This window comes from Amblyraja radiata, chromosome 9 (assembly GCF_010909765.2).
Source record: "Amblyraja radiata isolate CabotCenter1 chromosome 9, sAmbRad1.1.pri, whole genome shotgun sequence".
Classification (NCBI taxonomy): domain Eukaryota; kingdom Metazoa; phylum Chordata; class Chondrichthyes; order Rajiformes; family Rajidae; genus Amblyraja; species Amblyraja radiata.
The window spans coordinates 57,286,133-57,301,508 of NC_045964.1; the positions used below are offsets into that span (position 1 = coordinate 57,286,133).

General features: G+C 50.7%; 1 protein-coding gene across 1 annotated transcript in view; it reads left to right on the forward strand.

Annotated features, from left to right (window-relative positions):
• The window catches only part of ccdc88c (coiled-coil domain containing 88C), a 445,054-nt gene that overhangs the window by 119,617 nt on the left and 310,061 nt on the right, over positions 1 to 15,376 (forward strand). Inside the window, exons 14-19 of the mRNA XM_033027529.1 lie at positions 1,218 to 1,345; positions 6,112 to 6,253; positions 8,036 to 8,194; positions 9,739 to 9,900; positions 13,037 to 13,314; positions 14,921 to 15,043. Coding sequence (XP_032883420.1) covers positions 1,218 to 1,345; positions 6,112 to 6,253; positions 8,036 to 8,194; positions 9,739 to 9,900; positions 13,037 to 13,314; positions 14,921 to 15,043 — 992 coding nt within the window. The remainder of the gene's footprint in view (positions 1 to 1,217; positions 1,346 to 6,111; positions 6,254 to 8,035; positions 8,195 to 9,738; positions 9,901 to 13,036; positions 13,315 to 14,920; positions 15,044 to 15,376) is intronic.

Consider the following 15,376-nt stretch of genomic DNA (forward strand, 5'->3'; position numbering starts at 1 on the left):
GAAAAGAGATTGTTTTCTCTGGAGCACCCAGGAGCATTAAGGGCGGCACGGTGGCGCAGCGGTAGAGTTGCTGCCTTACAGCCCAGAGACTCAGGTTCGATCCTGACTGCGGGTGCTGTCTGTACGGAGTTTGTACGTTCTCCCCGTGACCTGCGTGGGTTTTCTGCGGGTGCTCCGGTTTCTTCCCACACTCCAAAGATGTACAGGTTTGTAGGTTAATTGGCTTACTGTAAAATTGTTCCTAATGTGTAAGATGGTGCTAGTGTACGGGGTGATAGCTGGTCGGTGCGGATAAGGGGCCGAAGGGCCTGTTTCCAGGCTGTATCTCTAAACTAAACTAAAGTCGGGCGGCACGGTGGTGCAGCGTTAGAGTTGCTGCCTTACAGCGAATGCAGCGCCGGAGTTCCGGGTTCGATCCCGACTACGGGTGCTGTCTGTACGGAGTTTGTACGTTCTCCCCGTGACCTGCATGGGTTTTCTCCGAGATCTTCGGTTTCCTCCCACACTCCAAAGACGTACAGGTTTGTAGGTTAATTGGCTTGTTAAATGTAAAAATTGGCCCTAGTGGGGATAGGATAGTGTTAATGTGCGGGGATCGCAGGTCGGTGCGGACTCAATGGGCCGAAGGGCCTGATTCCACACTATATCTCTAAACTAAACTAAACTAAAATCTGAGGCTGAGGGGCGACCTGATAGAATTATATAAAATTCTGGTTTCCCGCGCAGTTCGACAGCCGCTCTCCCACTCTGCTATAGAACCTTTTCCTAGTTATAGACACAAAATGCTGGAGTAACTCAGCGGGACAGGCAGCATCTCTGGAGAGAAGGACTGGGTGACATTTAGGGTCGAGACCCTTCTTCAGACTGGGTATTGGATTAACTCCTTCAGTTCAGTTTAGTTTATTGTCACGTGTATCGAGGTACAGTGAAAAGCTTTTGTTGCATGCTACCCAGTCAGCGGAAAGACAATACATGACTACAAACGAGCACAGATACATGATAAGGGAATAACGTTTAATGCAAGGTAAAGCCAGTCAAGGGTAGTACGAGGGTCTCCAATGAGGTAGATAATAGTTCAGCACTGCTCTAGTTGTGGTGGGATGGTTCAGTTGCCTGATAACAGCTGAGAGACCGATATTGGATGAACTGCTGGTTATTGGATTGACGGCGTGGATGATGTTGGTCATCGAGTGCTGATCTGTACGTCTGCCTTCTAGGAACTCTGCCACGAGAAACTCAGGAGCCAGGAACTGTCCAACGAGTTGGAAAAGCTCAATCAGGAGCTGGAGAAGATCGGGCTGACCAAGGAAAGGCTTCTGCAAGAAGAACACAGCAGCGATGACAAGTAAGGACACTCCCTTTCCCACTGAAGCACCGGGCAATGTCGAGACACAAGCAGAGGGATTAAACTCATTGTGTGTGTGTGTGTGTGTGTGTGTGTGTGTGTGCGTGTGCGCGCGCGTGTGTGTGTGTGTGTGTGTGGGGGGCTGCGCGTGCGTGCGTCTGCGTGTGTGTGCGTGTGGGGGGGGCGCGTGTGTGTGTGTGTCCGTGCGTGTGTGTGTGTGGGGGGGCGCGTGTGTGTGTGCGCGTGTGTGTGTGCACATGTGCGTGTGTGTGTATGTGCGCCTGTGAGCTTGTGTGTGTGTGTGTGTGTGTGTGCGGGTGCGTGTGTGTGCGCGTGTGTGTGTGTGCGCGTGCGTGTGCATGCGTGTGTTTTACATAAATGTTGATGGTTTTTTAGAGGCAACGACACCAGCTCATCAGGCAGCATGGGGTGAAACTGCCTCTCCTCAATACTCCCCTCCATTGTTTCTTCAACTTTTAAGCTCTGCCCAGAGATGTTGTCCACCTGTTGAAGTAAAAGAGGTCCTTTTCGTTTCAGCAAAAAACTTTTTGTTGCGTGCTATCCACTCAGCAGAAAGACTATACATGATTACAGTCAAGCCGTCCACAGTGTACAGATACAGGATAAAGGGAATAACGTTTAGTGCAAGATTAAATCCAGTAAATTCCAATTAAAGATAGTTCGAGGGTCTCAAATGACATGGATGGGCGGTCAGAACTGATCTCTAGTTGGTGAGAGAACGGTTCAGTTGCCTGATAACAGCTGGGAATAAACTGTCCCTGTTAGCTCTCCCACAACCTACTGTTTCCGCCTCTTCCTTTCTTCTTCCCCCCCCACCCCCCACATCAGTCTGAAGAAGGGTCTCGACCTGAAACATCACCTATTCCATCGCTCCATAGATGTTGCCTCACCCGCTAAGTTTCTCCAGCATTTTTGTCTACCTAAATCTGGAGGTGTGCGTTTTCACTCGCTCTGTCTAGATATCTTCCATTTCGAGACATTTGACAGTAAACCACTCTCGGCATGACTCTATCTTGACTGGATAATTTTATGTGCATTTTGTTCCCATGAAATGAACCCTTGTCTTGGCTGCCACCCCCCATCAGTATTAATTCTCTAAAGTCTGAATCTGCCTGGTGAATCTTCCCTGCGTTTATACACCGGTGGATAAGATGGAATAAAGAACTATGCTGGCATCTTTCCTCCACACTCACTATCCCAGCCAGACTTGCAGTGATTAGCACCACTCAGGAAGAGTGCAGGAAACCGCTGCCCGATTTTGGGGTCAATTGATTCCTTTCAGAACAAGCTGAAAGTGCAGTAGTTGTTGGCTAACGAGGGATGCTACAGGATACCACAAGAAGGCATGAGAAAATGTGCCAAATGTATCAAACGGTACGATAGAACTTTATTTATCCCAGGAGGGAAATTGATGGGAATGTAAAAAAACAAGCATATTGTAGAAGAGTCAAAGATGAAGTGAAGAGTGCTGATAGGAAAATCATCACATCCCAGGCAGCCAAGCCAGGGGTTCATTTCATGGGAACAAAATGCACATAAAACTATCCAAAGTCAAGATAGTGTCATGCCGAGAGTGTTTTACTGTCAAATGTCTCGAAATTGAAGATATCTAGACAGAGTGAGTGAAAACGCACACCTCCAGACTTAGGTAGACAAAAATGCTGGAGAAACTCACCTCCAGATTCAGAACGGTCCCTTCGGCCCACAATGTCCGTGCCGAACATGATGCCAAGTCTGCCTGCACGTGATCCATATCCCTCCATTCCCTGCCTATCCAAATTTACACGAATGGGGAAAGACTTAACAGGAGCCCAGAGGGGCGACTCTTTCACGTAGAGGGTGGTGGGTATATGGAACAAGCTGCCAGAGGGCGGCACGGTGGTGCAGCGGTAGAGTTGCTGCCTCACAGCGCCAGAGACCCATGTTCGATCCTCACTACGGGCGCTATCTGTACGGAGTTTATACGTTCTCCCCGTGACCCGTGAGGGTTTTCTCCGGGTGCTCCGGTTTGCTCCCACACTCCAAAGACGCTAATGTTTGTAGGTTAATTTGCTTTGATCAAAATTGTAAATTGTCCCTAGTGTGTAGGCTAGAGTTAATGTATGAGGTGATCACTGGTCGGCGCGGACTCGGTGGGCCGAAGGGCCTGTTTCCGTGCTGTATCTCTTAAGGAGGTAGTTGAGGCAAATACAATTAGAAGGTTGAGAGGGGTTCTTATAGAAACATATAAAATTCTTAAGGGATTGAACAGGCTAGAGGCAGGAATAATGTTCCCGATGTAGGGGGAGTCCAGAACCATGGGTCACAGTTTAAGAATAAGGGGTAGGCCATTTAGAACGGAGAAAAGGAAAAACTTTTTCATCCTGTGGCAGAGAATCTGTGGAATTCTCTGCCACAGAAGGCAGTGGAGGCCAATTCACTGGATGTTTTCAAGAGAGAGTTAGATTTAGTTCTTGGGGCTAACAACATCAAGGAATATGGGGAGAAAGGTGGGTGTATGGAACAAGCTGCCAGAGGAGGTAGTTGAGGCTGGGACTATCCCATCGTTTAAGAAGCAGTTAGACAGGCACATGGACAGGACAGGTTTGGAGGGATATAGAACTAGTGTAGCTGGGACATTGTTGGCCGGTGTGGGGGAGTTGGGCCGAAGGGCCTGTTTCCACACTGTATCACTCTGTGTATCTAAGTTCATAGATAGAAACATAGAAAAAAGGTGCAGGAGGAGGCCATTCGGCCCTTCGAGCCAGCACCGGTTTAGAGGGATATGGGTCATAGGCGGGGAGACGGGACTAGCGTAGATGGGGCATCGTGGTCGGAGTGCACGAGTTGTGACGAAGGGCCACTCTACGAACATCCAACATTCCCACATAATCGGGAGTCTGAGAATGTCATTAATGCAGGGAAGCCCCCCCTCTGCTGGCCACTGCAGGAACTGCTGAAATGCAGTCTCCAAAGTTGTCTGCGTTGGCTCCCTACCTGAAAAAGTAAAGTCAACTCTTTGAACAGGAGGCAATAAACCCTCAAAGAAGTTTGATTCAGATTGATGCCATTTATAACGTTTTTTAAACCACCTTTTAGTTTAGTTCAGTTTAGAGACGCAGCACGGAAACAGGCCCTTCGGCCCACCGAGTCTGTGCCGACCAGCGATCCCCGCACACTAACACTAACCTACACACGCTGGGAACAATTTACATTTACACCAAGCCAATCAACCTACAAACCTGCACGTCTTGGGAGTGTGGGAGGAAACCGAGGATCTCTGTGGAATTCTCTGCGGACGTCTGTGGAATTCTCTGCCTCAAGAGGCGGGTTCTCTGGATGTTTTCAAGAGAGAGCTAGATGGGGCTCTTAAAGATAGCGGAGTCAGGGGATATGGGGAGAAGGCAGGAACGGGGTATTGATTGGGGATGATCAGCCATGATCACATTGAATGGCGGTGCTGGCTCGAAGGGCCGAATGGCCTACTCCTGCACCTGTTGTCTATTGTCTATCTTGGGGAAAACCCTCGTGACCACGGGGAGAACGTACAAACTCCGCACAGACAGTACCCGTAGTCAGGATCAAACTCGGGTCTCTGGCGCTGTGAGGCAGCAACTCTACCGCTGGGCCACTGTGCCTTTAGTTTCTACGTTCAAGGTTAATTTTGTCTTTCTCCACGGCTGCTGCCTGACCTGCTGAGTTGAGTTGAGTAGTTTTATTTAAAATATCTAGCATCTGCAGTTTCTGGGCGGCACGGTGGCACAGTGGTAGTGTTGCTGCCTCACAGCGGCAGGGACCCCGGTTCGATCCTGACTACGGGTGCTGCCTCCACGGAGTTTGTACTTTCTCCCCGTGACCCGCGTGGGTTTTCTCCGGGTGCTCCGGTTTCCTCCCACGCTCCAAAAATGCAGGTTAATTGGCTTCAGTAAAAATTGCAAATTGTCCCTAAAGTGTAGGATAGTGCTGGTGCATGGGATGATCGCTGGTCGGCATGGTCTGGGAGGGCCGAAGGGCCTGTTTCCGTGCTCTAGCTCCAACGTCTATAGTAAAGGTAAAGTCTAAATCTTCCTCTGTCCATCACAGAATTTCCGTCCACAGTCCAGACACACTTGCTCCTGAGCTGCACTGTTCTATGTATTCACAATCCCTTTTTTAGCTTTGTTCCCAATGGCTCTGCCAAACGTTATTCCCTTATCCTGTATCTGTACACTGCGAACGGCTCGATTGTAATCATGTAATGTCTTTCCGCTGACTGGATAGCGCGCAACAAAAGCTTTTCACTGTACCTCGTGACGATAAACTAAACTACACATCGACTTTGTCTCGTTGACCATCGATGGGAAGAGGTCAATGAAGCAATGAGAATCGGAGAAAGAAGTCTTAGATTCTTTTAAAAATATTAACCCAAATGAGGAGGAGGGAGGGGGGGGGGGGGAGAGAAGGGGCTATGTTATTCGCATGGGGAACAGTAGTTCATTTTGTGTGTACGAAGGAACTGCAGGTGCAGGTTTACACCAAAGATAAACACAAACTGCTGGAGTAACTCGGCGGGTCAGGCAGCATCTCTGGAGAGAAGGAATAGGTGAGTTTTCGGGTCAGGACCATTCTTCCGACAAGCTCTTCAGTTTATGATTGAATGGCAGAGTAGACTGGATGGGCCGAATGGCCAAATTCTGCTCCTATCACTTCTGAATTTATGAGGCAGGATTCCGACCCGAAAGGTTGCCCGTCCTCTTTCTCCACTTTATTCGGTGTGTTGCTTTTAGCAAATACAAGCTCCTGGAGACGAGGATTGAGTCCACGATGAAGCAGACACTGGAGATCAAGGAGGAGAAGGTGCAAGCTCTCGAGTCTCGGCTGGCAGAGTCCAGCACTCTCAACCAGGAGCTACGCCTCGAGCTCAGCACGGTAAGCAGGGTTAGTACTGGGGACAGGGTTAGTACTGGGGGCAGGGTTAGTACTGGGGGCAGGGTTAGTACTGGGGGCAGGGTTAGTACTGGGGGCAGGGTTAGTACTGGGGGCAGGGTTAGTACTGGGGGCAGGATTAGTACTGGGGGCAGGGTTAGTACTGGGGGCAGGGTTAGTACTGGGGGCAGGGTTAGTACTGGGAGCAGGGTTAGTACTGGGGGCAGGGTTAGTACTGGGGCAGGGTTAGTACTGGGGGCAGGGTTAGTACTGGGGGCAGGGTTAGTACCAGGGCAGGGTTAGTACTGGGGGCAGGATTAGTACCAGGGCAGGGTTAGTACTGGGGGCAGGGTTAGTACTGGGGGCAGGATTAGTACCAGGGCAGGGTTAGTACCAGGGCAGGATTAGTACCAGGGCAGGATTAGTACTGGGGCTGGGTTAGTACCAGGGCAGGATTAGTACCAGGGCAGGATTAGTACTGGGGGCAGGATTAGTACCGGGGCAGGGTTAGTACTGGGGCAGGGTTAGTACCGGGGGCAGGATTAGTACCGGGGGCAAGATTAGTACCGGAGGCAGGATTAGTACCGGGGGCAGGATTAGTACCGGGGGCAGGGTTAGTATTGGGAGCAGGATTAGTACTGGGGGCAGGATTAGAACTGGGGGCAGGATTAGTACCAGGGCAGGGTTAGTACTGGGTGCAGGATTAGTACTGGGGGCAGGATTAGTACTGGGTGCAGGATCAGTACTGGGGGCAGGATCAGTACTGGGGGCAGGATTAGTGCTGCCTCACAGCATCGGACACCCAGGTTCGATCCCGACCTCGGGTGCTGTCTACATGTGGAGTTTGTACGCTCTCCCTCTCACCATGTGGGTTTCCACCGGGTGCTCCAGTTTCCTCCCACAGGTTAATTGATCTCCGTAAAAAGTTGCCCCAAGTGTGTAGGATAGCGTTAGTGTGTGGGTGGTCATGTTGGGTAAAAGGGCTTGTTCCTACGCTGTACGATTCTATGACTAGTTCCTCGAGTCTCGGCAACAAATCTCATCAACCTCCTCCTCGCCCTTTTACAGCTGAATGATCCCCTTCCTCCGGCAGGGGGACCAAAGCTGAGTACAGAGAGTGGTGAGTCTGTGGAATTCTCTGCCTCAGTGGGCGGTGGAGGCAGGTTCTCTGGATACTTTCAAGAGAGAGCTAGATAGGGCTCTTAAAGATAGCGGAGTCAGGGGATATGGGGAGAAGGCAGGAACGGGGTACTGATTGTGGACGATCAGCCATGATCACATTGAATGGTGGTGCTGGCTCGAAGGGCCGAATGGCCTACTCCTGCACCTATTGTCTATTGTCTTGTAATTCGAGAAACCAGGAAGTGTGGACGCTGGTTGACCTCTCGTGGTCTGCCAATCTAGTAACAATCTAGTAACAATCTAGTAACAATCTAGTAACAATCTAGTAACAATCTAGTAACTTTGCCACAGACGGCTGTGGATATTTTTAAGGCGGAGATAGATAGATTCTTGATTAGTGCGGGTGTCGGGTGTCGAGTGTTATGGGGAGATGGCAGGAGAATGGGGTTAGGAGGGAGAGATAGATCAGCCACGATTGAATGGCGGAGTAGACTTGATGGGCCGAATACGTTACGATGCGATACGACAGAACGTTATTTATCCCAGGAGGGAAATTGATCTGCCAACGCACCGGGGTACTAGGAATGGCCTGATTCCCACTCCTATGACTTTTGACCTTATGACCCTACAAACTCGCCGACCCTGCCCATGTGTGTTCTCCAGGTCAAGCGGAACATGGAGGCCCTGCTGCAGCGTCAGGAGGAGGAGAACATTTCCTCCCAGTCGAACAGCTCGGAGAAGGAGAAGTGGGAGAAGGAAAACTGGGAAACCACGCTGGAGCTGCTGAAAGTGAAGGACACCGTCATCGCGGTGGAGAGGAACGTGAGTGTCTGCAATGGCACCCTAGGGTGCAAACTGACGAGGGGTGGGGGGATTGCAGCCGGGGGTCAAGAGCGGTTCCGTCCCCCCCCCCCCACGTTGCCAAACTGTACACTGCAAGGGCCAGGAAGCGAGCGGGTAAGATCATCTCTGACCCCTCTCACCCTGGCCACAAAATCACTTCCCTCTGGAAGGCGACTCCGGACTGTCAAAGCTGCCACAGACAGACGTAAAAACAGCTTTTATCCACGAGTAGTAGCTCTACTCAATAACCAAACATCTGTAGCTTCCTTTTGCTCTGGGTATTTAATTTAATTCACATGTTGAAACTATAATGTTTTATTCTTAAAGTTTTATGTCTTATTCTTAATAGTCTACTGTATGTCGTGTTGTTACTTGCGGGCGGAGCACAAAGACAAATTCCTTGTATGTGTACATACTTGGCTAATAAACTTATTCATTCATTCATTGTCATGTGTCCCAGATAGAAGAGAGTTAGATAGAGCTCTTAGCGCTAGCGGAATGCAGGGTGACTTGGACAGGTTGGGGGAGTGGGCAGTTGCATGGCAGATGCAGTTTAATGTGGATAAATGTGCGGTTATCCACTTTGGTATCAAAAACAGGAAGGCAAATTATTATCTAAATTACGTCAAGTTGGGAAAAGGGGAAGTACAACGGGATCTGGGGGGTCCTTGTTCATCAGTCTATGAAAGTAAGCATGCAGGTACAGCAGGCAGTGAAGAAAGCGAATGGCATGTTGGCCTTTATAACAAGAGGAATCATATATAGGAGCAAAGAGGTCCTTCTGCAGTTGTACAGGGCCATAGTGAGACCACACCTGGAGTATTGTGTGCAGTTTTGGTCTCCTAATTTGAGGAAGGACATTCTTACTATTGGTTAATTCCCGGGATGGTGGGACTGTCATATGGTGAGAGAATGAAGCGGCTGGGCTTGTACACTCTGGAGTTTAGAAGGATGAGAGGGGATCTTATTGAAACGTATAAGATTGTTAAGGGTTTGGACACGCTAGAAGCAGGAAACATGTTCCCAATGTTGGGGGAGTCCAGAACCAGGGGCCACAGTTTAAGAATAAGGGGCAAGCCATTTAGAACGGAGACAAGAAAACACTTTTTCTCACAGAGAGTGGTGAGTCTGTGGAATTCTCTGCCTCAGAGGGCGGTGAGGCAGGTTCTCTGGATGCTTTCAAGAGAGAGCTAGATAGGGCTCTTAAAAATAGCGGAGTCAGGGGATATGGGGAGAAGGCAGGAACGGGGTACTGATTGGGGATGATCAGTCATGATCACATTGAATGGCGGTGCTGGCTCGAAGGGCTGAATGGCCTACTCCTGCACCTATTGTCTATTGTCACCCATTCCTTCTCTCCAGTGATGCTGTCTGTCCCGCTGAGTTACTCCAGCATTTTGTGTCTACCTTCACATTTTGCGTCTGTCTATCTTCGCGTCCCTGCGCCTCTACAGAGCGTAAATGCGGTCGTGTTTCTCTCTGCTGGCGATGCCCAGGATGAAGGTTTCCTCTTGTGTTGACAGAACGCAGCGCTGCAGGCCGAGAAGGATCTTCTGAAGGATCAGATAAAGCAGCTGGAGGCTCAGAACAGCGCCGTCAACACGCAGATCCTCAGCCTGCAGCGGCAAGCTGCGACCATGCAGGAGCACACCAACACGCTGCAGATACAGAACGCCAAGCTGCAGGTAACACCCCCCACCTTCCACTTCCCCCAGATCCAAATCATCAACGTGTGAGTCACGGTGGCGCAGTGGTATAGTCGCTGCCTTACAGCGCCGGAGACCAGGGTTCGATCCCAACTACGGGTGCTGTCTGTACGGAGTTTGTACGCTCACCCCGTGGGTTTTCCCTGAGATCTTCGGTTTCCTCCCACACTCCAAAGACGTGCAGGGTTGTAGGTTAATTGGCTTGGTAAATGTAAAAATTGTCCCTAGTGGAGTTTAGAAGGATGAGGGGAGTTCTTATAGAAACATATAAAATTATAAAAGGACTGGACAAGATAGATGCAGGAAAAATGTTCCCAATGTTGGGCAGGGCCAGAACCCGGGGCCACAGTCTTAGAATAAAGGGGAGGTCATTTAAGACTGAGGTGAGAAAAAACTTTTTCACCCAGAGAGTTGTGATTTTGTGGAATTCCCTGCCACAGAGGGCAGTGGAGGCCAAGTCACTGGATGGAGGATTTAAGAGAGAGTTAGATAGAGCTCTAGGGGCTAGTGGAATCAAGGGATAAGGGGAGAAGGCAGGCACGGGTTATTGATAGGGGACGATCAGCCGTGATCACAATGAATGGCGGTGCTGGCTCGAAGGGCCGAATGGCCTCCTCCAGCACCTATTTTCTATTTTCTATTCTAGTGGGTGTAGGATGGCGTTAATGTGCGGGGATCGCTGGTCGGCGCAGACCCGGTGGCTGTTTTCCACGCTGTATCTCTAAACTAAATGCTATAAAGTCAAACTCAAATAGAAACACAGCAACATAGACAATAGATGTGGGAGTAGGCCATTATCCAATCCAATCCAACTTTATTTGTTAAGCACTTTAAAACAACCAATGTTGACCAAAGTGCTGTACAGAAGAATAAACAAGACATCATAAACAGACAACATAACAGCAAAGTGCTTTACATAAATTAAATAATAAGTTCCATTACAAACCATAGAAAAAGGTTTAAAAAAATGAATAAAATGGACACAACACATTTTAGAGTTCAACACAAACGTCCCCCCACAGCAGAATCAAAACTTTCCACTGTGGGGAAAGGCACCAGAAAGTTAAGTCCTCTTCCTCTGTGAAACACCCGAGGTCGGGGCCCATTTGTGGCCTTGCAGATTTGCAAATCCACCCACTTTTGTATCATCAGCAAACTTGCTAATCTTGCCCTGTATGTTCTCATCCAAAGTCTTAGTGTCTTTTAGATGCTGTTATTGAAGAAACATAGAAAATAGGTGCAGGAGGAGGCCATTCAGCCCTTCGAGCCAGCACCGCCATTCAATATGATCATGGCTGATCATCCAAAATCGGTACCCCGTTCCGGCTTTTTCCCCATATCCCTTGATTCCGTTAGCCCTAAGAGCTAAATCTAACCCTCTCTTGAAAACATCCAGTGAATTGCCCTCCACTGCCTTCTGTGGCAGAGAATTCCACAGACTCACAACTCTCTGGGTGAAAGGCTTTTTCCTCTTCTCAGTCCTAAATGGACTACCCCTTATTCTCAAACTGTGGCCCCTGGTTCTGGACTTCCCCAACATTTCCATCATCTAGCGTGTCCAATCCCTTAAGAATCCTTTAAGAGGTACTGTAAGTTCTCCAGAGATGCTGCCTGACCCGCTGAGTTACTCCAGCACTCTGTGTCTTACCTATGCTGTTTCCACACCGCGTGAAATTTGGACTCTTAATTTCCCCCCAAGGTGTTGAGTTTAGTTTATTGTCACATGTGCAGATGTCACATCGAGGTACAGTGAACAGCTTTTGCTGCGTGCTAACCAGTCAGCGGAAAGACAATACGTGATTACGATCGAGCCATTCACAGTGTAGATATGGGATAAAGAGAATGACGTGAAAAACAGTTAGTGCAAAATCAAGCCATTAATGTCTGATGCGGTATACAGGCAAGCCTTAAGTTCAAAAGTGATAGGAGCGGATTCGGCCCATCGAGTCTACTCCACCATTCAATCATGGCTGATCTATCTCTCCCTCCTGACCCCATTCTCCTGCCTTGTCCCCATAACCAGGTCATTACTTTCCATGGAGCTGCCTGTTACAGAATAGCTCAGTCACATTTCAGATTTACCCCATTTACTGGTGCCCTTGTAGCGGCCTGGACGAGGTCAGGAAAAGGCCAGACGCCAGGCAGGTTCAAACACTAGTCTTTAATCACACAGTGAGAGCACACACCCAACCAAGAGGGACCTCGCAAAAAACCCCATGGCAGACCAACGCCCCTGTCACTCAATAGCCGAGGGGGATGACCCAAGGGGTGGCCTAACCCCCCAGGGACCGCCACAGGACCCCTCCCCCCCCCCCCCCAAGTACCCGAGGGACAAAATGGACAGGCAGCCTTCTGATCCAAGGACCGCCACACCATGCCCATATGCCCCATTTACCCCATGTGGTACTGTTCTCTTTTATGTTCTGCACGGATATTGTGGGCCGAAGGGCGTCTTCCTATGCTGTACTATTCTATGTTCATTACCGGGTCGGTTTGCATCTGCTTTTTGTAGATTCCTCTGCTTTGACATCTCGGAATGGGATCCCAACTATATCGACATGGGGGCACTGTTATTGGCTATTTAGTTGTTTGTATATATAATATACGCGCACACATGCACACACGCTCATGCGCACACACATACAGACGTGCACACACACATACACACGCACCCGCGCACACACACGCGCACACACACGCATACCCATACTCATACACATGCACCGGCGCGCATGCATACACACACACACACACATACAAACGCTCGCACACACATACACACACACACATACCCATGCTCGCACACATACACACACGCGCACACGTGCACGCACACACACACACTCATACATACACACACATGCACGCACGCACGCGCACTCACAGACACACACACACAAACAAACCTACATAGACACACACACAAACATACACACACACATAAACACACACACACACACACACACACACACACACGTATATGTTATTTAATGAGTTTTAAAGAGTTCTATATGTGTTGTGCTGCTACAAGTATAAATGCCACAGTTCTGTTTCTGGACATCTGACGGTGAACCCCCTTGACTAACGTGTGGTGTGTATGGGTTGTGTGTTGCAGGTTGAGAACTCGACGCTGAGCTCGCAGGGTGCGTCGCTGATGGGCCAGAATGCGTCGCTGCAGAGACTGCAGTCGGGTGTGGAGAGGGAGAGGGTGGAGCTGGACATGCAGGTGGAGGAGCTGGGGGGAAGGCAGCGAGCTCTGCTGGAGGACAATGCGCAGCTGATGCAGCTGAACGAGCGGCGGTCCGCAGAGTGCGAGACCCTCGTCACCCAGCTGGACCGTCTCAGAGCTGCCTACAACAACCTGGACACCCAGCACACGGACCTGGAGGGAAGGTAGGTTGTCTCGTACCCGCACCGTGGAGCAGCGGCAGAGTTGCCGCCTCACAGCGCCGATCCCGGCTTCCATCCCCACTACGGGTGCTGTCTGTCTGTACGGAGTTTGTACCTTCTCCCCGTGACCTGCGTGGGTTTTCTCTTGCATCCCATCTCTCTCCGTCCTTCCCCACCCCCTCCCCTCACCGCTCCCCCTTTCCCTGCCCCGTCCCCAGCCCACCAAGCTCCTTCTCCCACAGCCTTGCTCCCATCCCACCCCCCCCCACCCCGATGGGCGTCTGTTCTGTGTGTGTATCTGTGCGTGTGTGTGTGTGTGTGTGTGTGTGTGTGTTGTGTGCGCGCGTGTGTATGTGTGTGCTTGCGTGCGCGTGCGCGTGCGCGTGCGTGTGTGTGTGTGCGTGTGTGTGTATGTGTGTCTGGGGTGTGTGTGTGCGTGTGTGTCTGGGGTGTGTGTGTGTGGTGTGTGCGCGTGTGTCTGTGTTGTGTGCGCGTGTGTGTGTGCGTGGGCGTGGGTGTCTATGTGTGTGTGTCTGGGGTGTGTGTGTGCGCGCGTCTGTAGTGTGTGTGTGTCTATGTTGTGCGTGTGTGTCTGTGCTGTGTGCGTGTGTCTGTTTGCGTGTGTGTGTCTGTCGTGTGTGTGTGTCTGTTTGTGTGTGTGTGTGTGTCTGTGTTCTGTGTGTGTGTGTGTCTGTGTTGTGTGTCTGCATGTGTGTGTCTGTTTGTGTGTGTGTGTGTATGTTGTGTGTATGTTGTGTGTGTTCTGTGTGTGTGTGTGTCTGTGTGTGTGTGTGTCTGTTGTGTGTGTGTGTGTATGTGTGTGTTCGTGTGTGTGTGTGTGTGTCTGCGTGTGTGTGTGTGTCTATTGTGTGTGTGTCTGTTTGTGTGTGTGTGTTCTGTGTGTGTGTGTGTGTGTTCTGTGTGTGTGTGTGTGTGTGTGTGTGTGTGTGTGTGTGTGTGTGTGTGTGTGTGTGTGCTTGCGTGCGCGTGCGCGTGCGTGTGTGTGTGTATGCGTGCGTGTGTGCGCGCGTCTGTAGTGTGTGTGTGTGTGTGTGTCTATGTTGTGCGTGTGTGTCTGCTGTGTGCGTGTGTCTGTTTGCGTGTGTGTGTCTGTCGTGTGTGTGTGTCTGTTGTGTGTGTGTGTGTGTCTGTGTTCTGTGTGTGTGTGTGTGTGTGTTGTGTGTATGTTGTGTGTGTTCTGTGTGTGTGTGTGTGTGTGTGTGTGTGTGTCTGCGTGTGTGTGTGTGTCTGTTGTGTGTGTGTGTATGTTGTGTGTGTCCGTGTGTGTGTGTGTCTGTTGTGTGTGTGTCTGTTTGTGTGTGTGTGTTCTGTGTGTGTGTGTGTTCTGTGTGTGTGTGTGTGTGTGTGTGTGTGTGTGTGTGTGTGTGTGTGTGTGTGTGTGTGTGTGTGCGTGTGTGTGTGCTTGCGTGCGCGTGCGTGTGTGTGTGTGTGTGCGTGCGTGCGTGTGTGCGTGCGTGCGTGTGTGTGTGCGTGCGTGCGTGTGTGCGTGCGCGTGCGTGTGTGTGTGCGCGTGCGTGCGTGTGTGTGTCCGTGTCCCCACTCTGGCGCCCCCCATTGACGGGGGTCCGTGTTGCGTGTGCGTCTACAGGGTGGAGGGGCTGCAGCGAGAGCAGGTGGAGGTGCGGGACGAGAGGGACGGGGCGCAGCGAGAGGCTCAGAGGCTGCAGACCACGACCGAGGAGAACCGGCAGCTCAAGGACGACTTCAGCAGGTGAGGGGGAGGACACACTACTGGGGGGGGGGAACTACAGGCCAGAGGGGGGGGCGGTCTGGGGGGGGCTACGAGGTGGGGTGGGAGCGTGGTCCTGAAGTCAGTCATCATCTCCAGACAAAAGGTGTGACCCTTCTTGAGGGCGGCACGGTGGCGCAGCGGTAGAGTTGCTGCCTCACAGCGCCGGAGACCCGGGTTCGATCTCGACTATGGGCGCTGTCTGTACGGAGTTTGCACGTTCTCCCCGTGACCTGCGTGGATTTTCTCCGGGTGCTCCGGTTTCCTCCCACACTAGACGTACATGTTTGTAGGTTATTTGGCTTGGTATAAATG